This window comes from Scatophagus argus, chromosome 23 (genome assembly GCF_020382885.2).
Source record: "Scatophagus argus isolate fScaArg1 chromosome 23, fScaArg1.pri, whole genome shotgun sequence".
Taxonomy (NCBI): Eukaryota; Metazoa; Chordata; class Actinopteri; family Scatophagidae; genus Scatophagus; species Scatophagus argus.
In genome coordinates, this window is record NC_058515.1 from 6,175,602 (window position 1) to 6,199,301 (window position 23,700).

Here is a 23,700-nt window from a genome sequence, read left to right on the forward strand (position 1 = left end):
GACACTGATTAAACCTCACCTTTGAGTGAACCTTGCTTGGATTTTAGAGATTAATCAGTTATTATTCATGTAGAGAAGTGACCTAAACCCTGAGTGCGTCAGGGTCTTTGCCTGTTCATAAAAGGAATGAATAAGATCACTGCTAAATGACTTCACGCTTCATTATTTCTTTGCCCATCAGCTGCTCTGAGTCATCATTGACAAAGTGTTGTTGTTGTTGACGGCTGGTGCCACTTCACTAAAATAAAACCAGCGATCTGAAAAATTGATTACCTTTGGAGTGTTTTAAAGTTGTGATAATTGACTTCGTAAAATTAAGGCCTGTTAAATCGATCTCTCCCAGGAACACGTGGACATGTTTGCATCAAATATGTTTTCCGCTCAGTAGAATTATTATTTCTACTTGTTCTTTTATCTTTTCATTTTCAAGATCTGTAGTTGCAAGAGCTTAATTCAATATTTGGCTTATTTTTTTTGTACAATAATAGCAGGAGACCTTGAAAAAATAATTATTGTCTGAAAGACAAACAGAAAAGTTCAAAGTCATAAAGTAATTTTCCTCAAATAGAAAGCTGTTTCATTGTAGCAAGTGGTGTAGTTCTTTGAAAAGGGTGCTATGAGCAGTGCTGAGCAGTGTGCCAAGGTTTGACATCTCTGTATGCAGTTAAACTCTGAATTTTTCATGGAAATATTACATTTTCTTCACTTTCTTTGTGCCGGTGCCGGCAAGCAATGGGACACTGTTAAAGCTTCACTGTTTCCCTTGTAGTCTCAATGCTGCGGATGTTTGACAGCCCTTTGATCTCAAACAACCGCAAGCTAAGCCGCGGCTTAAGATGCAACAGATGACAATACGAAACTCACATCGTTGCAGATATTGTATGTACAATTTTCACCTCGAGAGACGTGAATGACAGCCTACTGTGTCAGAAGATAAGATCCTAAAATACATTTTCGTATTTTTTTCTTTTGGGGTATTGGTTACAATAACAAAAAAATGCATTTGCTTTTCAAGACAAGTTTTCCCAAACATCTGCAGAATGTCTGCTTGTGTAGTTTTTCCAAAGTTCAACACAATTACACTTTCTGCCTTCAGATTCAACTGAAAGTTGGACTCTGTTTCAGATCTAACTTCTTAGTTCTTTACTGTTTCTTTGGGAGTGGAACCTTTTTCTGTATTTGGACAAAATGGACATGCATGGTACACGGTACACATTTACAAAATGTGATAGTTATAACTGCTCATTATAATTGCTTAATGTTAAAAAAAAGCATGCAACAACTACCACTGGAATTGGGCGAGAGGGGGGGGCAATGCAGCTAAATCAGTGTTGCCTGAGGAAGACCTCTAATGGGTCATGATAAATCTTTAGAGCACTCAAATTCTCACATTCAGGCTTTTCGTTTGTAATCTTTTCATACATCACACTCATGGTGATAATAAACATGCACCCGTTCGGCGAATAAACACACAATTCCCTGCTGTTAGCTGAAACTTTAAAACTTTGTTTTCTATGTCTCCCTCCAGCTCCTGCATCTCTTTCTGACTTTTCTTTTTTCCAAGTTCATCCGAACTTTCAGCAGAGTCAACACAGAAAAGAGTAGTACATTTAGCAGGTCTGAAACATCCACTAGCAGCAAAACACTCTGAATATTTCATAGTAATAATGTGCTGCAGTATTTGGCCTTTAGGCATGGCTTACTGGCTGGTGCTGTCAACTGAAAAGGTAAAGGGCCCTCTCTCAGCAGTTAGTCCCAATTATAGCTCAGCTGAGATTCCCAATGGCTATAAAGCTGCTTTGGAGTACTCAAAACCAAATTCACTGCTTACAATGTCTATACTGTATGTTTTGAGGATCCTCAGCGACGACGTGGTTCAATTGGAGGCATATCACAATCATCCCCTTTTGCATTGAAAGAGGTAAATGCATTGAGAGATTTGTTGAAACGTATGGCTGTTGGAATCATTAATTGGGCTTGAGTATTTTGGAAATTTACACAGAACTCTCCTAGGTTTTTAGTGATGGTAAATAGTGTGGATGGGAGTGGATTAGTGGTATTGTAGCCTCCCTAATTGAGCAACCACAAAAGGCAAATGTAAGCTACTTGTATAGAATCCGGTTTATTAGTAGAGCTTAGAGTGAGCGTGTGCATGTTTTAGCAGCAATTCAGTTAGCAATATTAAGTGTTAAAGCATTTTTTGTTTTTATTGAGATTGTGTCACAGATAAACATTAGAAATGCTGAGACTCTAAAAGGTCTGTGTCATTAGTTTCTCTTTTGCTCTCCTTCCTCACTATTTATTCTCGCCTTCCCCCGTCGCTTCCTCTCTAGAAAACAGCCTGAAAGACGACACCCCACTGTAACTTTCTCTGTCTCGCACACACCATGTGCTCTCCTGCCGTCGCCTTCTCAGGAAAAAAGAATGAAAAAAAAACCCCAAAAAACCTCAGAACATCACAAGATGAGAAGAGTTTAAAAGACTTCACCCCCTCCTTCTGATCAAGAGTCTGAAGGGAGCCCGCAGGGATGATGAGTCGGAGGAGTAGGTGGTAGCATCGCCACATGGAGGACAAAAAAGACAGCATAAGGAGTGAAAAATGATGAAAAGAGGGCAGGAAGCTACCGTTTCATTCCTTGTTCCGGGGGAAAAAGTGAGGAAGAGATGGGCAGTGGGCGGGATGTTCAGAGAGGTAATGATGAGCAGGAGAGGTCCTGCGGTGAGGTAAGAGAGGGAGAGGAGGGAAAAGGCAAAAATCACATCTGGGATAAAATGTGAGGGAAATGAAAAAAATCCAGCAATAAGATATGTGAGGCAAAAAAAGTGGAATGAAAGCAGACTAAAAAAAATGAAGAAAAGTGAGGGAGAGGTGGAGGTTTGAGCAGAAAAGACATTGTGGAGAAACAGCCAATGACACTCTTTTGTTTTTTTGTTTTTGGTCCTTTTTTATTTTTTTATTTTAAGAGAACCTGTCAGTGAAGTGATGTGCTCCCCCAGTCGCAGCAGAAGACACAAGTTAAACGAGGGAAGCAGACAGAGGTGAAAAAGACAGAGTGAGTGAGTGAAAGGAAACTACCGCACACAATCGGAGGACCATCTTGAGTGAGTGCTGGAAGCGAAATGGGCAGTGGGACAGAAATTGGATAAAAGGCAAGACGGAGAGAGCGACCAAGAGAGGCCGAGGTACCACAGGATGAGGATGATCAAAACATAATCAGCAAAATGTAATATACTCAATTAAGAGTGTTGTGGTTTAGATTTTGCCACAAAATGTGAAAGGTACACTAATCTGTATTTTCTGTCACAAACGACTCTGATTCAGCCCACTTTGTAGCCAGAACAGACAATTTTTTTCAGCACAAAAGCTCTGATAAACCAAACGCTGAAAGCTACTAACTCGTGAACATAGTGGATCATTTCCAGCTAAAGAGCCTGATATTTTCTAAGCAACAACAAAACGGAACTAAAGAGTAAATACTGGAGTTATGTTAGGCAGTTTGAATGACATACTATACCAATTGCATTCTTACATTCATCTGCATCTGCTGAATGTGCACTGCATCATAACTACAATATTGTGTAGGCGTTGTTTTCAGCTTGTTGTTCCGCTGCCTCCAACTGGCCGAAAACTTGGACTTGGCTTTGTGGGTTTTGTTTTGATGATTCGATGATTAGATCCGCTGCATCCGGGTGTTTCCTGAAATGAGGCCCCGCTCTTTGAAAAACCCACCTTCTCTGCACTGACAAATCATCTACTTATGACGGTCGACCATTTCACAGCTCCCACTGAACCTGTCCATTCAGCAGAGTGAACAGCAGACAGTAATACTGGCAGAGGGCCCGTGTACCTGCTGGGATTAAAAAAATATTAAAACCGTGTGCACTCATAATGGTGCAGGGCAGCCAGCAAAAGTCAAATGTTCTGTTCCTCGACTTTGCTCACTGATGAGACAAATATAAAACCTGGACAGCAATACCCCCGCCATAATAATATAATAATATGTTAGAATTAGACAAAACAAATGAAGTTTCCATTAAGATTTTTTCACCAGACGTTTACCATCGCATGCTCAGGTACATAGTCGGGCTGAATATGAACAGCCAGATTCTTGGAGGTTCAGTGCAATGCCTTTTTAAAATGCAATTGTCAAGAGGGAGAAATGAAAGGAAAAATCTTAGGAAATAGAGGCCAAAGTGGAGAGGAATGAAATGAAATGCCAGAATATATTTGGCTGAAATAATAAACATTGAAAAAGGAGTATTAAAATGTGTGAGCTGGTAGATGGGGGGGCGGTGCTGATATGGTAGCCAGAAGTGACAGTAAGTGACATTAAAATTATAGTGAAAAGGAAACCAAAGGGAGGAACCCAATCAAGTAGCAAGAAAACAAGTTTAATATCCTTCAAGGAAGGATGACGCAGAGGCGACGAATATTGTCTGAGAGCTAGGAGAGCAGAATAACATTAGTGAAAGACAGCTGCTGCACACTGGCAAAACATCAAGAGATGTGAGCAAAGGAACGCGACAGAGAAGTGGAGATTGGGAGTGAATGCAGTGAACAAAGAATTGAATGAGAAGTCGCTGGAGGTGGAGGAGAAAGCAAATTAGATAGGAGGCTAAATTAAACACGGTGGAGAAACAGCGAGAGGAAGGCAGAGAGAGAGAAAGAAAGAAAGGAAACCATGCATGAAGGTAAAGCCATGAGAGGAAAATATGTGTGAAAAGTAAGGGCAGAGGTGAAGTAGAGAGCTGCTGAGTGGAAGAAGTCTTATTGTTTTTCAGCACAGGGTTGAAAAAAAATTATGTTTTGCAGGAAGATTTTTGGTTTTAAAACAAGAATTTTGCTTAGATTTTGACGTCTTTTAAACACGGAAGCTTTAGAAATAGGAGGCTCAAGGTCTTCTGTCATTTTAACACCTCTGAAGTTTCACCTTCTGTTTGTATCATCTCTTTCCCTGCCATCTCTTCCCCACATCTGTTCCTCCTAAAGGCACTTTGTGTACCAAGTCACTATCAAATAAACTCTGCCACCTTGGCATCATTTAACTCTCTCACCTTTAACTGAGAGAGCTGGTGTCTGTGGTAGTGCTGGTCTTTTTGCACCTTTCCTTTAGGCGCTGTTATGACATCACATTTTCACTATTATGTGGCCAAACAAAATCAAAGCATTATTGCGATATATATAGATATAGATATAAGATATGCAAGAACATACTGCTGTAAGTTATATTCATTAACTTTGTGTATTGCATGTTTCATCTCCTTGTTGACAAGTGAATTGCACTCAAAATCTGAGGTGGACAAAGTCTGTAACTGTTCATGTACAAAAAGTGCTTCACACAATATTTATTCTATGATTAATATGTTGTCAATATTTCATTTTTTAAATACCACCGTTATCATCAATATTCATATATTGCAATACCCCTGATTTCCTATAAACTCTAATTCGAGGGTATCGGTGTGGCGCGAGTTGAACGCTTGCTTCCTGTCCAGTGTCTGTCAGCAGCTCTGCTAACCAGAAAAACTGAGAAGAAACCGGTTCTGTGTGTCACGTGTTTGGGTAAAGCAAATGGTTTTTTTCCCCTCTCCTGCTGCTGTTTTACTCCGGTTCTCTTCCTCCATTGATCTCTCCCTTTGCAGCTACTCCCATCTCTCTCTCTCTCTCCTTCTCTTCGTCCTGATCTATCCAATCAATCTTTTCATCTCTCTACGTCTATCTCCTCATCTCTCAATCCTCTTCCCTGGCTCTCTGTCATCTTCTTCACGCTATGCCGAGCTGTTGAAGAGTTACAATGCTGTGCTGAGTTCAAGAGTTACTGACAGCGCAATGATGGATTGATGTTGAGATGGAACAACAGCTTTTCATGTCTTTACTTTGCTGGTCTAAATCATGCAGTACGAAGGTTCAGAATGCTTTGTATTAGTACACGTGTATCATCAGAGAATCCCTTCAAACCTGATATTAAGGTTAGTGTCTCACAGTTTGACATTGTAATAAATGCTCAATATGAGAACTCTGTAGCCATCAGCCTTCATCATTAGCTCTAATGACAATCTGTAGTCATCATTCAAGCCTCATTTCCCCTGAGTCTTGTTAAACATAATTGCAAATAGGAAAAAAAAAAGATTAAATGCTAGACAGAAACAGAGATTAGTGTCTGGGTGGTCATAGATTCTGTATGCTGAATATTCAAGATAGGTATTTAATTTGAAGTATCCTGTCAAAATGACACTACAGTGCCATTATCATTGTGAATTTTCAACAATACAAGTGTGTGATAACTCATTAGCTCACACAGAGACATAGACAATCAGAGCTGTCAACTCCAAAGAACAGTGTAGTTAAAAATGGTAAGATGGCATTGTGTCCCTTAACTTACTGTAAAGGTTTCCTTCCTCTTTCCTGAGTTTCAAAGACAAAAGAAAACGGCGCTGCTGCGGCGTACTCATAACCACATGACATGCGCATATGCTCACAACTTATTTAACTAAAAAGTGAAGGAAAGTTTCCAAGAACATACTTATTTTTAGCCTCTTAAAATAAGAACAATTCTTTGTTTTTTTTGTATATTTGTTGCTTTAAATGTAGCTGTCTGACTGTGTCACAGTTCATTATTGCTAAGACTTCCTGACAGTTAAAGTTGAAGCGGCTAATTTGATGTGAAGCACCATGTGATTCCTTCTGCCACCTCATCTTTGATGGGGTTGTAATCATTTTAAATGTGTTACATATTTGTGACTGTATCTAATTAATGACGGTTTGAAGGCATCATCGCATTGTGCCTACTGGTTAACGCAGTTCCCACCCAAAATCTGCATATATCACAGCAGTAAATATTAGTTGTTAGATTACATCCAGGTTTACATGCCTGTTAATTTGTCCAATTATTTCTTAATACCACAGCCTCTATTATGTGTAGTATTTTGTCTCTGTGAGTTAAAATGTCTACACTTATTAAATCAGTTTTGCGCTTCGGCCCAGCTGAGTCATGTTTTCAGAGAACCCTGGGATTATCTCTAAGAGCTGAGATCTGTTCAGCTGTTTTGTATTTTTCTTATCCAGGCCATTGTTTTAAGGACTTTATCAAAAGTGTTGAACTAATAATTTCAGACTGTCTAGTTGCCATGGTGCTGCTTACACTGATCTCTCCTTTGCGTGTCTATAATGGCACAGCTCAGCACGTGGAAGGCACTGGTCCTACTGGTTTCTGGCACAGGAGGTGCTGAGTCCTGATGCATCCTGAGTCAGCAGTTGCTCAGCAGACTGCAGGGAAATGCATCATACCTTGATCACAAATGTCAGAGGAAGTTTGGCTACAGGCAGGCATGGCCTTTTGGGACATAACACACAACATGAGCATGTGGGAACACCCAAACACCGCTGCCACAAGGTTATCTTGTACTTCATACGGACGTGTGTCTTTGGAAGAATTTGTGTGTGGATGCAGCTGTGCGTGATAGCATGTTACTCAGCGTTTTTGTTTTTGTTTTTTTTTTAATTAGTCGAACTGGGCCAGAGTTTCGCCTTTGGCAAAGAAAGCAGAGGGAGGGGTGTTGTTCTGTGTTGTGTTGTTCCTGCCCGTCACTCATAAGTGCACACACACACACACACACATTCTGGATCTCTGTTTCTAAAAGGTGACAGTAGTACAGTCTCAGTCTTTCTGTTAATGTGGCCACTTGCGCTTTTCAAATTAAATTGCCCTCTAACCTGATGTCTGGACATACACTTTCTCAACCATCTTCTTTATTTCCTCTGAAGTCACTGTTGATGGCCTCAAATTCAGACGCTGTCCACTCCTCAGGTTGTGCCAGGTGTCTTCGGCTCAAGATCAAAGTGAAAACCCTTTCCACATATACGACAGCACACACACACACACACACACACACACCAGTTATCCAGTCCAGCGTTGATATTTTATCTTCCTGGTAATAACCTGTGGCAAAGACAACACCAACTCTCACACACATGAGATAAGTAAATAAAGATAAATAAATGAGCACCTTGAGCCATGGGTATATACAGAGGCACACAACCAGGCATTGAAAGCTTAACATGGCGGCGACCTCCCTTCCTTCTCTTCTCTCCCTCTTTACCTTGTCATCATCATCTATTTGTCCATCTCTAGGTGTGTCAGTACCCAACCCCCCGTTTCCACATCTTTCACACACTCACACAATGCACTCCTGTGCATTTAGCAGCATCTGCAAAGGGCTCGATAGAAAATGAGAGGAGAGGAAGAGATATGTGAGTGAAATAAAGATTTTTTCACCTCTTTCATCACTGTCTGCCTCTCTTGCTCTCTCGCTCTCTCTCTCTCTGTCTCTTCACAGATATGAGGCTTTATTTTCCATAAGCACTACTTTTGATATCTAATCAAATTGCTCCGTGTAATGTGGAAGGTTTGCTTTTACTCCTGATCCATCTGAGAATGAACACGCTAATCTGCAGCTCCGTGCGGCGTCCACTCTTCTGCAGCTGGAGGTGCCCTTGGTGCATTCACTGGGACGAGAACCACAGGCAAATCCAGAGCATGCTGGTGAGATTACTTTTCCCACCTAGACTGGGAATTCCTTTGGATCTCCTGGTGAGCGATAGGCTGCCACGTTTCACCTGCTGCTTGTGGGACGCGGATAAAGAAAATGGACGAGTGGATGTTTCAGATTGGTAGTTCATGTCTTCTGACCTACCACTGTCTTCTGCTCATCTGTATTTTTAGAAAGCTCTAACTGGTTATGTTCAGTTTCAGATTGCTGCCAGCTCACGTCTTCTTTGCTAAATTAGTATTTAACTCAGTTGCAGGTGGCAGTGAAAGGCCTTTTTAATGTTTTGCATTAGACTGTCTGAGACCAGCAGATATGGTTGGTAATAACAAAGCATCAGAATTGAGATCCATTAGTCTCACAGCTTTTTAGTTTTTGTTCTCTCTCTCTCTCTGTTTGTTGTCGCTTCAGCTCTTTCCTGTTTGGATGTCACATCAAATACGTTCCCTCAACTCTTTTGTTTACTCGTATCTTCTCATCTTTCTGAATGCATTTCCACTCAGTTCCACCTAAAACCGTTGGTGTCCCTGCTTTCCTCAGTTTATTTCTCATTTATGCAATGTTTTTCTCAACCCCATCTTCTCTCTGTCTTATGTGCTGTTTTTAATTACCTCGAGAAGGATTACTTCAACCTTACCCTCTAATCAGCTCCACTGACTGACAAGTAAACAACTTCATCTTGCCACACAAGCTTCCTTGACTCACAAGTTTGCCGTGAGCATCAAGACTGAGTCATCTTCACTTTAATCTGCAAATTCAAACTTTTCCAAAGAGCATTTCTCATCCATATCTTAGTCCCTAAATTACTAATAGATTACTTATTTAAATATAAAATAATAGTATTAAAATCCACTTTTCATACCAACATTATGTCCTTTTGGGCAAAACACATGCAAACCAAATCTGCAAACTCAAGCACACAAACACATGCACACAACTTTCTCAAATCTCGTGTTCATGAGTCTGAGTTTCGGTTCCATACATGTAACTTTTATTATTTATATCAAGTCCAGAGAACAATATTGACTTTGGCAAAATGAAATAAAAACAGAAAGGAAACAACAGTAATTGTTAAAATTCATTATTGTTAATGTAATTGGCTCTGTTTTATAGGCATCTCTTTGTCTCTTTTTGGGGTGTGTGTGCTTGCCAGTTAGTGTGTTTTGTGCTGTGTGTGCTTTATATCTCTTTTGATCTGTAATTATTTTGCGGAGTTATGTCCACCATATTTCTGTTCTAATCAGGACGATTTTTTGTCTAAAAACAAAAAATCACATATTTTATATTTTGTATCTGATCCTAACATCATTCCCCAGAAAACTTCGAAAAACAGAAACACATGGTGCGACAAGTTACATCATTTATATATATACTATATATATATGTACTTTCAAGTTTTCTCTTTTCATTTTTTTTTTTCTTTTAGATAGAAGTTTTTAAGAGTCTCTGTGGTCTGTGCCAGAGGATCAGGCGTTACACAAAGTCATCATCCATAGTGGTTCTGTCATTTTCATTTTTTAAAACTGCTTCCTTTCTCAAAACATTCACTGTTTGGATTTAAAGTGAATCCATGTGGCACAAGGGAGTCTGAAGTCACAAAAAATTAATTTGAAATTTGGAGTCCCTCTTAACGGTTTCTGCTTTCTGCCCACGGAAATAATCATTCATTCAGGTTTTGAAAATGTGAAATGAAATTGGGTGAATATGTCATGCCGACATTTCACTTTGGGTGCACCTCAAGACCGCTGCTGATCTTAAATTTTTAGACTTATTCGGTTTACAGCATGTCCAGAAAGCACTAAACCTTGTTAAATACAAACTGAGTCAACTGACTGGACTGGCCCTCACAAACATTCATATACATGTGCACAGACAAACACGTACAGGCTCAAGTACACGCATCCCGTCCCTGATCCATCAGCGCATGCACACTTATGCAGCCATTAGCATTATTCATTTGTTCGGTCCAGCATCATCCAACATCCGGTATGATCTTGTCTTTCAGAAATGCACATGGCACATGTTCCATCACACACCTCTGTCTCGTCCATTCTGTAATCCATATCGACTCCATTGTAATCCCGATGTCTGTCTTTTAATAATGTCTGTGCTCTACTCGCTCTTTACAGCCTCTATCGATTGATCATGTCCAGTGCACCCGGCTCTGTATTTATGCCCCCATAATCCGCAGGCACGGCAAGCCAAAATCATTGTCCAGCCACAGAGGACACATAAAAGTCACATTCATTGTGTTTTGGAAAAGAGTTTCAAAATGGCCGTCAGTGTGAGAGTCAAAAAGCAAGACAACAAAGCAGGACCTGTCATCCAATTCTTCTGTGCTGTATTTTTTTTTTTTTTTTTGTCAGAAGTATTACCAGTGTTGTTGTTGATTCTGATCCAGTGTAAACTCTTGCGGTGTGAGGCCCTGGAGAGTTGAAGTGTTAGCAAGAGTCTGGTTCTATCAGTGTATAGGCTTTACTGAGATCCACACTGAGCGCACACCATCTCTGTCTCTGCTATATACCTTTGTTCCGTCACTCTATTGATGTTTTCCCTTTTGATTACATCTCTCTCCCTCTCTTTGTGACTGTATATATCACTCACATTGTCTGCTCAACTGCCACTCTGCTTGTCTTGATTTTTCTGAGTTTTATTTTTGTGTTGCTACTTTCTTTTCTATCTTGTATCACTCAGTTTTTAACTGATATAGCTTGAGCTCAGCCTTGAGTATTTAAAGACCACTTTAAAACTGTCACCCATTATGTTTCTCCCACTTTTCCCACCGCATCTCTCTCTCTCCTGACATATTTTTCCACCCTTCAGGTCAGCTATGAAGAGCCTTTTTTAAAATCCTCACCTCACTTCTAGGTGCACCTTCCCCCTCTCCTCTTCATTTTTCTTGACTTCTCCTGGGACACATCAAGAAGCTGCACAAGTGAGACTCAAGTCAATTTTAGTCCTCTACCTTCCTCTGAACTTGCAGCCTTTCTTTTCCTCATCTGCAATCACTTCATCTTCCCTTTTCTGCACCCTCAATTTCTACTGACTCCACCTCTTTGCCCTCCTCAAATCAAGATCCCATTCATTTCCATGTCCTTTCACAGAATCCTCTGTCCCTCTTGAATTTTTTTTTACTCCGTTCCAGTACCTCCTACACAACACTTTCCTCCAGTTCTTCAGCGCTCCTTCCGTCCTTTGCTTTTTCCCTCCCCCTGTCTTTTGCACTGCTTGCTTTCCCAGTAGTTATCCCAGTGTTAGAATTGGAATTGGTGGTGTTATAAGCATGAATGTACCCCCTTTGGAAATCGCAGCGTGCTCCAAAAGCCTCAGCATTTTCGGCCTCGTCGCTGGTCGTCGAAGATGTTGTGCTTGTTGTGGAGGCGCACTGCACCAGCATTCCATGAAGCGACTGGCTCCGCCTCGTCCAGATGACACTTAACCGCTTGGCGTAACTGACGGCACCGTAGCGTTTGGCAACAGTTGCCGCCGCATCAGTTGCTAGGGCAACAGAGGAGCCCATATCCAATGAGTGTCGCCGTTTGCTAACGGTCCCGCAAGCGGGGCTCAGACAGGATACAGGGCTCTGATAAGCCTGTGAGGCATTCCATTTGTCCCTGCCTCGGGGAGTGATTCTCCAGTCCAATAGCTCGGAGTCTCTCAGGGGTGCAGCCAGAGAGAAACTGGCACGATTGGTCAGTTCTCGCTCCAGACGGGGTTTAGGGTGGTCCCTGGAGTGTGACTGACGGGGTAAGGTGGATGGGGGCGAAGGGGAGTAGTAGAGGGGAGTTCTGTCACTTTCAAGGGTGTATGGCGGCGCCTTCTCAAGCTTCCTTTGCCTCACCACCAATGCCATCTCACTTCCTACTCCTGTCGTTGTGGAAACTATTCCTCCAGCTGAAAGAAACTGCTCCAGGTTGACTTTAGGCTTGGGCCTGGGCTTTGGAGGGAGTTTCGGGGGCATAGAAGAGGCAGAATCAGCTGCTTCCTTGTCCTTCTCCTTGTCTTTTTCTTTGTCCTTCTCCTTGTCCTTCTCCCCTCCTCTCTTGGAAGGCAGGCCATTGGGCAGGACCACCATCATCATGTCCCCGGAGCCATTCGATTGGTAGCACCCACTGTTTCCCCCTTTGTCCCCACTCCCTACACCTCCACTCTGACAGCAGGCCCCACCTCCTGCCTCCGTGTTGCTGTTGTGACATAGTATGTGGTCACCATGATTGCAAACACGGTGGCGAACCATGAGTGCCACAGTGAACACTAGTAGAGTGACAACAACCACCCCACCAACCAATATGGTGAGTGTCCCACCCAGGAAATGGGCTTGGAGAGAGCGGCATGCTGGATAAACATCCTTGGTGGAGAAAGTGGCGCAGCCTAGGACTTTTGTTGCAGCCAGTGATGTGACTGTGTCATCAAAAATGGCCAGAACACACAGGTTGTAGTCCACACCGGAAACCAAGTTCTTCAACAGGAAACGGTCACTGGTTGATGGTAGTATTCTAAAGAGAGAGGAAAGGAAAAAAAAAGCAGAGGTCAGTTAAATAAACAGGCATGCTGTGCACAGGATGTGTAGTGCAACCTAAAACACCTGTGGTCACTTGAAGCCTAGCTTAAATATTCTGACTATTGTGGAACAAAGGCGAAAGGGTTGAATATTGGAAAAGAAGCAGAGCAAAGGAGGGTAGAAGGGATGGCTAGAAACAGCACAGGAGTGGATACTGCAGTAGCGGAGAGAGGGAAAATGAGGCTATTGATGGAGAGCGCGCCCAGGGAACATGAAAAGAGAACTCTGTCTGCTCATTTGGAGTGCAGGGATGTGTATATGTGTTCGTGCTTGTACTCGAATCCCAGCAAGAAGCGAACGTCAAGCCATTTTGTGGGACCTCACATTTAAAAAAAGAAGCCATTTTAGATTTAACGGCGAGGGCTGGGATTACACCAAAGCCGGGACATTTTGTGGTTTTGATTAGTTTATGGGAAATGAATGTGTCGATTTATTGTCATCAAGTGAGGGTGTGTTTTTGTTACATTTTGGCTGCAGTTGTGTGTATGCTGGATAAGTGCCTGCGTGGGATAATAAAGAGAGAAGTGCTTTGAATGTGTCCTCACTCTAAGTGTTCGAACAGCCGTTAGAACTAACAAACAGGGGAGAGGTGAACAATAGAGAGACGGAGAGAGAGAGGGGAAAACAATGAAGAGAGGTAGTGATGAGAATGGAGGGGCACAGGCTTTATGTAAGTTGTATGTGCTTGTCTCTGCGTGTTCATGTTTGTATTTATTACATAGCAGAATAAAATTCTGTCTTTTTTGTCAGTGGGATTGTGTGATGTGACACGTGTGGGAGACTGCAGCACAGCTCAAGTGTCTGTCACTGATGGGTATGACTTTGCCCTCTGCTGCCCCAACCCTGTTGTGTGGGCAAGTGTGCAGTTGTGTATTTGTGTGGTACTACCATGAATGGTTTGTCAGTTTCTCTTCTTTCCTCTATTGCATTCTGTTTTTGCGAATTGCCGCTCATTTCTCTTCTTTTTCTCACTGCATCATCGTCTTCTGCTAACCATTCCAGCTCCCTTCAGACTTGAGCTACATCCTATAAATGCCATCTAGTGTGACTCAGACAGTTGGGGGGGGGGTTGCTAAAGAAAACCCTTAACCTCAGTCTGCTTAAAATTCTTTTAAATAAAAAGAGAAAAGCTGGCAACACTTCAACCTAATTGCTTTTCTTCAATTTTGAATATGGTGTTCTTTAAGTTTTGCAAATTAAATCAGTCTATAAATTCTCACAAACTAAATATTTACATCGGTGTTAAAAAAAAAAAAATTATGCAAGTTGGTGTCTTGAATAATGCTTAATTAGCTGGGAAACAAACAAGGGGTGGGGTGGTGGGGTGGCTGCTCAAGGCAAGCTGGTGGGCACAGCCTTGGATTTGGGTTACTGCTAAATCGATCACTGATTTTCACTGCATTGTCAGAGTTTAAAATTGCACCAGTATAATTAGGATTTAATGTGGGTTTTTTGTTTGTTTGTTTTTTTCAAAGACCAGCATGTAGCAAACTCTGTTACGTGCCCTTAGCAAATCTTTAGTGATTTAAATATCAAGAACTGGCACAGAAATACTTTAAAGTCCAAATTTCCATCTGAAGCTCAGTATGATTCAGCTGGTAACTACATTGTACTGCCTCACATTCCAAATGCCAATCTAATCTATTCATTAAAAGAAGCCTTATGTGGGCCCCCTCATGGCTCACTTGGTTGAACGAGTGCTCCACTTACATATATTTATATATAATGTTTAAAAATCAGCCTTATCTAATGGTCATTCGGGTTTCTGTAGATCGCTTTCTAACACTGTCACAAATCCACCAATTAACCCATCCTCCACGCTGAAGTGACTGAGAGACCAGGTGTGTGTTACCATGGCAAAGACTCATTATTTGGCTTAACAGTGCAGTACTTCTTTCAGTTAAAACATCTCTTCAAGGAATATCCAGACATTTTTTTCAGTTTTCATAACCACTCAGCTTGTCTGGATTAATTTCCCCACAACGTTAGTAATTTTATTTTTCTTTAAGAGCAAACACTGTTGTGTCTTGGTTGATCACAACTGACTCCAAAATGAAACAATAAAACTTACACAACATAGTTTAAATGGTCAGAGAAGAAGGCTTTGCATCAAAGCATAATGCATAAAATGCTGGTATTTATTCTTACCATTGAATAAATTTGAATACCTCCTTCTACATTTTTTTTACATTTCATTTTTTTCTTCTTCAATGTGTCAGGCAGGCCCGCAACTTCAGAGTGGTCTCAAAAATTGTGAAAAAAAGTGTCAAATGTGAGGTTTTAGCACTTTTTCCTGTTCCTACAGCAGCGAGGAAGGTATCACAAGAAGCAATAAATACCTCAAGAATGAAAATCCGAAATGAACGCCTGTCTTTGGCATTCAGGCACACCCCGGGGGGATTGTGAATTGCCATTGTGAAGTCCACTAGTAATGACAGTGGGTGCTCAATCAGATTTCCCTACATGAAATATGCAAGAAGCAGCACTCATAACTCTGCCGCTGCCTCTGTTTCTGAATAAAAAGCCTTGGTCGTATTATAGGCTTATAAAAGGCCCTGAGAAATATTGCAGTGGTGTCGGCTCATCCAGAGCCTGTATGCGTCTGTGTATAATTGATAGAACCCGTGAGACACAGATATTTGACCATGTACTCAGCTGAGGGGCGGGTTCTCTATAACAGAGGTTATATTTAAATGCATCCTTTCTTACTAAGATTCACTGCCATTTTAACTTGGACTGGTTTCCCATGTTCCTTCGCCTCTTTCCCCATGTCGCTCAGTGAGTCAGTTTGATTAATATAGCTGATATACAGTGGCTTTATTGGATTCACTACCGAATCAGAAACTGTATTGCCAAAGTCTTATACAGGCAGTATTTGTGCTGATATATCTTTCTGCTGATATATGGTTTCATGATGAATTATACTGCACCAAATAAATTTGCTTGTACTGGAGAATTAACATAAAACAACTGAACGCTTTTCACTTTTGTCTATACTGTGCAGGATGAACTGAGACACAGCATCAAACTGTTTAATCTCATTGTGCTACCATGACTCAGACACATACTGTGCACACACCTTGGGTGAATCCTTGAATCATTTTTCTAATCCTGCCACTCAATACCCCTTTCTTTATTCGCTCTATTCTCCATCCATCCCTCTAGCCTTCTTTTCAGCTCTCTTTCGATCCTCCCTCCCTCAATCTATATCCATCTATCCTTTATGAACAGATTTCCTTCTTTTTGCTGATCAGTCCCTCACTCTTATCTCTCCATATCCTCTGTCCTTTTCATTGCTTTGAAATCACCCATTTTTTGTTTCATGTCACCTCTTCCTTCCGCTTGATTTAGGTTTTTAGTTATGTTCCCTCTCCAAATCTCTTTCTCTGTGTCTTCTTCCCAGCCAATCAGATCTGCTCGCTGCAAATCCTTTGGCAATTCTCTCTGGGTTCTACCTGACCTCCTAGCCTTTCTCCTTTTCGCAGTCACTGTACTATGTCTCTATTAGCCACAGCTATAACCGTGTACCATTATTTAGCATCCAAGGTCACTCCTCCTCTCCTCTCTCCACTTCTCTCCAGCTGCCTCTGCTCCTCCTTCCTCTCTTCCTATTATTCTCCCCCTCGCCACCTCTCTATTTGCCCTCGTCTTAAATTTCTCATCTCACTCCCTCCCCTGTCTCCTCCATCCCGCCACCTCTCCCTCTCCTTATGAGATCGTGAATCTCCTCTCCAGTTGTTGTTTTTTTTTTTTTCTTTTTTTTTTTTTGCTACGCTGACAGCGAAAGAAATAGTCAAGCAAATTCACTGAAATATACATGGAAGACTCGGCCACTTTGGCAAACGCATGCATCTTTGATATTCTGACTCGCTATGCATTATGCATTATTAACCATATTTAGACGCCTGTTGTCACATGTACCTGTGAAAGTGCAGCTGTGTGGTGTACGCCTACGTCATGGAAAATGAAATGATTTTCACCTCTTGAGACAATGTATATGAATGAATATAAAATGCATGCACGTGACTTGATTGATTTGAATTGGTTATGTCGGAGAGACGGCAGTGTTGTTCTCGTTACTCTGTCTGTATTTGCAGACACACTAGCGTTGTGCTCTGTCACCCAACATACCAAGTGTGAGTGTGTGTGTTTCTCTCTCTGTGCTTCTAATTATGGTTAAACCCTGCAAAGGCACATACACACAGATGCAGGGGGAAAATGAAATAGACAAGGGGGTGCTTTGTTCATGCTGGTGACACAGAAACGAGTAATTATTAGTACCCAAGAGAGAGAGAGAAGGGGGAGAGAGGAAAAGAACAGACCAATAGATAGCAAGGGTATAAAAGAGTGAGAGAATCCAGTCTTCTCCTCCTCTCGTTGCCCCCCCCCCCCCCCCCCCCCAAATCTGCATTAGCAAGCCTGGAGGTCTGACACCAGACAAGATTGGGCACAGAGAGCAAGAGAGACCGAGAGAGAGAAAGGAAAAAAGAAAGACAAGAAGGAACAACAAAGCAATTATCTCCTCTTCGGGCTGACATCTATACAGTCCTCTTTTCCTTTTTTTTTTATGTCATGTCTTTAATTCGTTCTTCCCTTTCCTCCATTTTTGGTCTTGATTTGTTGGACTGTTTACTGTCTCGTTGGCTGTCTCCCTCAATTTTGTCTGATCTCTTCCTCTGTTTTCCTTGATCTGTCTTTCTGTCAATCTCCTTTTTTTACCCCTCCCCTCTGGATTTTGTTTCATCCCTCCTTCTGTCTTTTCACTTTCCTTAATCTATCCTTCTGACTCGGCTCTCCCTCATTTGGCCTGATTTTCCTTCGCCGCCTGATTCAGTTGTTTTCTCTCTCGTTCCCGCTCCCTTTTTTTTAATGACCTCCTTCTTCTCCCCAATCCCCCAGTATTTGTCTTTCGTCATCATTTCTCCCTCGTTTCTCTTCGTTTTATTTCAACCACATAATAAAAGTAATAAATCTGACTGCCTCTCCTCCTTCTTACTCCCCTCCTTTCCCTGACCCTACAATATAACATTCATATGTCCTGAGTGCTGACCCTTTCTCTTTCCCTTCCTTCCTTTGCCTCCGATGTGAGTTGACAGTTGTATTGACACAGTAGTTTAAGGCTTAATTACTTCTGCCCCTGGAGTACAGCTCTCAACCCCATTTTGTCCCTCCCCTATTTTCCTTCCTTCCCTCCATCTTTTCAGTCATCTCAATCCTTGCTCTTACTCCCTTCCTCTTTCTCCATTTTTGTCTCATCTCTCTTTACATCCTTATCTAACGCTGTGTCAGCAGATGCACTTATCTGGTTTCTTGTGCAATTTCTTGTCTTGGTTATCAGGCTCATTGAGGACTAAAATAGGACGCCTGCATTACTTTCCCGAGCTTCATATCGTACAACTCAAAGGAGCATATGTAACATGACAGAAACTGAAATCACCTCCGGATGTTTCCCTTATATAATAGATCATACGGTATGACGCAGTTTTGTTCAGTCAAGCAAATATTCTCTCTAAATTTTGAGTATATTTATATACCAGTTCAGTGCCTTATTAGTTAAATATGCTGTGTGATTAGTGGCAGCGGTGAAGTGGAGTATTTCCATGTATCTAATTTCAGGTTCTATTTCTTTACTATTTTCATATCCGTTTGCGACTCATTACTCATGTTGTCATCTGTCCGTGTCCCAGCGTGCACCTTTCTCAGCGCTGTCAAACTCTCACTCTGTCCTTTTTAACTGCAAGTCCCTTTTCTGAAGCTCTACTTTCATTATTCTCATTATTTCTTAAACTCTGCATGATTTCCTCTCCAACTTCCTCCCCCTTCTGTCCCTGTGATCATTTCTGTTCCCATTAAAGCCTGTGTCGAACTCGGCATGTTGAGTGCCCAACAGGGAGGTTGATCCTATTGTGACTGGGGTGAAATTGTGACAATCACCCTTACATTCCTTGCTGCACACTTCTTAAGCCTTTTGAACCTTATAAGAAACTTTTGGTTTCTGACATGTACAAATACCCCCGCTAGCATACCTTATGTTCCAGTGATTCATAAAGTATTGCTAACTTCCATCACAGCAGATCTTTACTTTCAAAAAACATCAGGAGACCAGTAGAAAGCAACAGACTGCATCTTATATAAGTCAGATATTGAATAATCTATTTATATTTCAGAATTCACAGAGGTTGGACTCAGTGATACCTATATTGTACAATAATAACTTCTTTAACAGATAATATTGATGTGAAGCTTTGAGTGGTGATATGCCCTATTGACTTCAGGCAGACAGGTAATGATTCAGTTCTGGCAGTTTTAAGGCTGTGATTTGTGTGGTTGTCAACCCTTTATATGTAAGCAGAGCAGACAAAATTACAAGAACACCATACAGCATAATTAAATACCATAACAGGGTCAGGGTGTTACAGCATGTTTTGACGTAGCCTCCACATCAGCAGCTTCACAGTGATGCGTGTTTTGTAAGGCTGAAGGGCCTGTTGATTGTTGCACGTGTTCTGCTGCTGAATTCTGCAGCTCATGCTTTCATACGTGGCCCTGGAACTGAGAAATTGTTGTAGGAAACTAGAAATCTTGCTGAAAAGACACAGCATTTTCTAACAGATGGTATGACAGAGGTCACTTTACAAATGCGGCCTCATTAACATGGAGGGACATTCTTTCCCCTGCTCTTTGTCCTTCAGGTAGTCTGTACCAACGTGTGGGCAAGAAAGACATGCCAATTTAGTTATTGCTCGCATTCAACCGGCAGCCTTCAGGAATCCTTGGCTGTTCTGTTGCTAGGCCCTATAGGATCAACATTTTCTTACGATCGAAGAAGTGCCGTGCTGTAACATTGTGACGGTGTTCCAGGAGGGAGGCTCAGTTGACGGTGTCGACAGGGTGAGTGGTGCCCAGTGGACGCCGCATGGGCAACAGACCACCTGGCACTGTCACCGAAGCCATCAGACGCGCCATGCTAAAATGGAGGCTGCTGATGTCTAGCGTGCGGCTGACCTTTTTAAAGATGATTAAATCTGGCTGCCACACAAAATGTTCTTCTGTTCTGTGATCTATATACAGTATATATACATTTGTCTCACTATGTGGCTCACTTTTTGTCTTTTGTTGGAGACATGATACTTGCTTCTTTTTCTTTGTCTCTCTTTGCTTTCCGTTCTTCAATCCTCTCTGTTCTCCTCTCCTTCCCCCCCTTCTTCCTAAGCTCAGTTCAGCGGGGCTAGTATGTTTTCCCACCTGCCAAATCACGCATACAGCAGCAGCAACAGCAGCAACAAAATATGAACACACATCCCTGATAGGGAAGCATGAAATCTCCCTCATCTATTCTCTCCTTTAGAATTCAGAAGCCAGACTCCCTTTGGCTGACTCCTCGCCACAGTCTTGCTAGCTGGTGTGATATTATGGTTGGCACCAGCACATTGATGGCATGATAGAAATCTATACTGTCTATATGTGGTATGCTTCCTTTCAAATGCTGCCCCCTTTATCTGTCGAGACAGATTTCCCCACTTCCTCCCTCAAAGCCCTCAGACTTCTTGCTTCCCCTTTCAATCTTCTTCTTCTTTTCCAATTTAGTGGAGAGTGAATATCTCAATTTCACATTTAAGATTGCCACTTCATCTCTGTCTCTCCTTTGAGAGAGTTATCCCCCACTCTGTTTTGCTGGCAGTGATTTGTTTAGAGTTTAGTCAAACTTCAGATTGCTTACTCCTTCCTCGCTGGATTTCAGCATTTCTCCTGTTGCGCCGGTTGCCTTGGCTCAGTCTTTCTCGCTTATCTCTCCTGTTTTGCTTCTCTTTGCGCCTATCAGCAATTTCTTGTCTCAAGCTGCATAGCTCAGCCTTCACACCATACCGGCGCTGCCCTTCCATTATTCCTTTAAAGTTTTCTCCCTCAGAGAAGGGCATTTTATGTGTATTGCCCTTTAGTTTGCAAGAACTAGATTCAGTGCAGTCAGTGCAACAGGGACTAAAAGTAATATTATAAAAGCCCCTACCATTTAATCCCATCTAAAACAACAAACCTGAAATAAATGCTACTTTTATCAAGCTCAATGCTCAGTTTTTGCTTAAAATTTCTTGTGTGTTCTCTTAACACTTGTAACATCGTAGGTGAGTTATCCCTGTTCCTTTTTCTGAATTTATACGGTTTGATTTCTAAAGGTAATATACCTCGACTCGGTAATGTTAAGTAGCAAGCCAGCTCTTGTATTAAGAATATTTTCTGTTGGGCAATTAACAAAGCTGATCAGCAAGGGAGCTAAGATCTCATTCAGATCATTCAGTTCAATCATGTAATTAGTTCTTCATGTGTAATTGCCACAAATGCGTCAAGAGACTGTGCAGGATCTGCATTCATATGTCTTGATCTGGTTATTCGGTGGCAAGCTGCACTACAACATCCACCCAACCAACCCTCTCTCCAGCAGTGGAGGGCTTTGCAGCAGGTCTCAGCTGTCTCTATTTCTTCTTCCCACTCCCTTGTGACATTATTCCTTTTCGTTCATTTTCTTTTTGTGAAGGAGTCTTACTAGCTCTTTATTTTGATCCAAGTTTCTGTGGGCTGCTTTCTCTTCTCGCTCGCTTACTATGTTGGTCCTCACAACTGCCACACTCTTTCTTCCCCAGATTCCCCGATTTAAACACCTCCCTTCCCTCCCTCCACCCTTGCTTCCTTGCTTTCTCCTTGAGGATCATTTGGGCCCACACATCTCTCTTCTCCCCCTTATTGTCTGTCATCCTTTCTCCTTTTACCCATCATTCTTGCATCTCAATATCTCCCAAGGTGATTTGGGTAGAGGCCTTCCTCTCTCTTCCCCTTCTCCCTCAATTCCTTCTGAAACCTCGGAGGTGCCATTCCTGTCTTAAAATTCACCCGTTCTTCCCTTCTGACTCTATCCATCACTCAAAATTATTGGTTTCTCCTCCCCCTCGTTTTTTTTTTTCTTTTTTTCAATCACCGGTGCCTGCCATCTTCCTTACTTTCCCCTCAATCCTTCTGATTATACTTGCACAGGTTTTCATATTTCCAATCATCTTTCCGTCTCTCCTCTTCCTGTTACATGGTTAGCTCCCTTCACCCCTTCTCAGTACCACTTACAGCTTAATACCATCATCTCTGAGGGGAAACCGCATTCAGTCCCTGCGTTAGTGCGGGAGTAAATCAAAAACAAAAATGATGCCATGATTGCAATCCCTCCCTAACCTCCTCTCTCTTTCTTTTATTCCATCTTGCTGTCGTTGTTTCAGTCTCTGTTCTGCTGTAGCAACAACCACACACAAATATTTCATCCGTCTCTATTTCATCAGGCTGTAAATATAGTGGCAGTAAACTTTGTATGCATGTGGGCTTAATTCATGTACAGCGCAATTACATTGTAGACAGAAGTACACCAAAGGGCTAAAACCCATGCCGATCTGTCATTCATTTAAGGACAAGATTCACCTCAGACTTACTTATTCAGACTCCACCCATGTTTCTGAGTAGTTAGTTTTTAAGGGTATTGCAGGTTCATGGTGGTAACGAAGAAAGATAAAACTCGTGATTCATCTTTTTTCATGTGAAAACAGCAATAACAACAACAACAAAAAAGGTTTGTTTCACAGAAATCCTTTGCTTTGATTTATTCCTCCCTCTAAACTTTTTGGCTCTCTTTGGCTGTTAGCAGTGCTTGCAGTAGTACTTCTCCTCCTTCCTTTTGTCTAGCCCCAGCTGCTGTATACAAATTGGCTTACAGCAAAGAGAGATTGATAGAATAGAAAAGATTGGCAGCTTTGCACAGACTCACCTCATGTTCTTTTTGTTGTTGTTGTGTTTTTTTTTTTTTCCCTGAGATGTAACCTCAACTTATGAGGCAGGGTGTGGCAGTGGTTTGTTAAATAATTTGCAACAACTAGAGCATCACTTAACCTCAAATCCAGTCCATTATAAATTTTTGATTATTTTCCTTCCCCTGGGTACATGGTGAGTAAACATGGACAGTGAAGTGTGAGGGAATCTCATTTTCAGTGCAAAATGGCATGGCTTACTGAAGGTTTTAGTGTTATTTCAAATTAAAAATGACATTTCCCAGCAAAACCCTGTGTTGCTTTATAAGACATGTCCATTAATGGCACATGATATGTCACTAAATGTTGCTATAGACGTGTCTAACATTCAGAATTTAACTGCTTCATGTTCCAGGAGCAAATGGTCACATTATTAAAAGCTGCCCTCCGTCGAAATCCCATTTATTTACTTAACATTCATCCACCTGTCCTCTCATTTTACCCTCATCCATATGCACTGACTACCACCACCTGTTGGGTTTTAGTGTCATACAGTGATGGAGATGAATTATTGACTGCCTTCTCCCCTCTATCCCTTCATCTGTCTCCCCATTCATCCTTCCCTTGAGCTATCCACCCGTCCATGTACAAGGTGAACTGTTACACGTACGAGGTGTCATGCTGTAATGGATAAATATTTAAGGGATATCCACCTTTTGAGGGGAGGATGACGATGACAAAAAAAGAATTTGTGGTTGCATGTGGAAAAGAAGCTATGCAAAATGATAACAGATCACCAGTACTGCAACAGTA

General features: G+C 41.7%; 2 protein-coding genes across 3 annotated transcripts in view; one reads left to right on the plus strand and one right to left on the minus strand.

Moving 5' to 3' along the window:
- LOC124054262 (pyruvate carboxylase, mitochondrial-like) overlaps positions 1 to 23,700 on the plus strand; it is a 262,121-nt gene that overhangs the window by 137,393 nt on the left and 101,028 nt on the right. The window lies entirely within an intron of this gene.
- The window catches only part of LOC124054263 (leucine-rich repeat and fibronectin type-III domain-containing protein 4), a 37,705-nt gene continuing 23,590 nt past the window's right edge, over positions 9,586 to 23,700 (minus strand). The window contains exon 7 of the mRNA XM_046380029.1: positions 9,586 to 13,043. Within this exon, the coding sequence (XP_046235985.1) occupies positions 11,699 to 13,043 (1,345 nt within the window). The 3' untranslated portion in view covers positions 9,586 to 11,698. The remainder of the gene's footprint in view (positions 13,044 to 23,700) is intronic.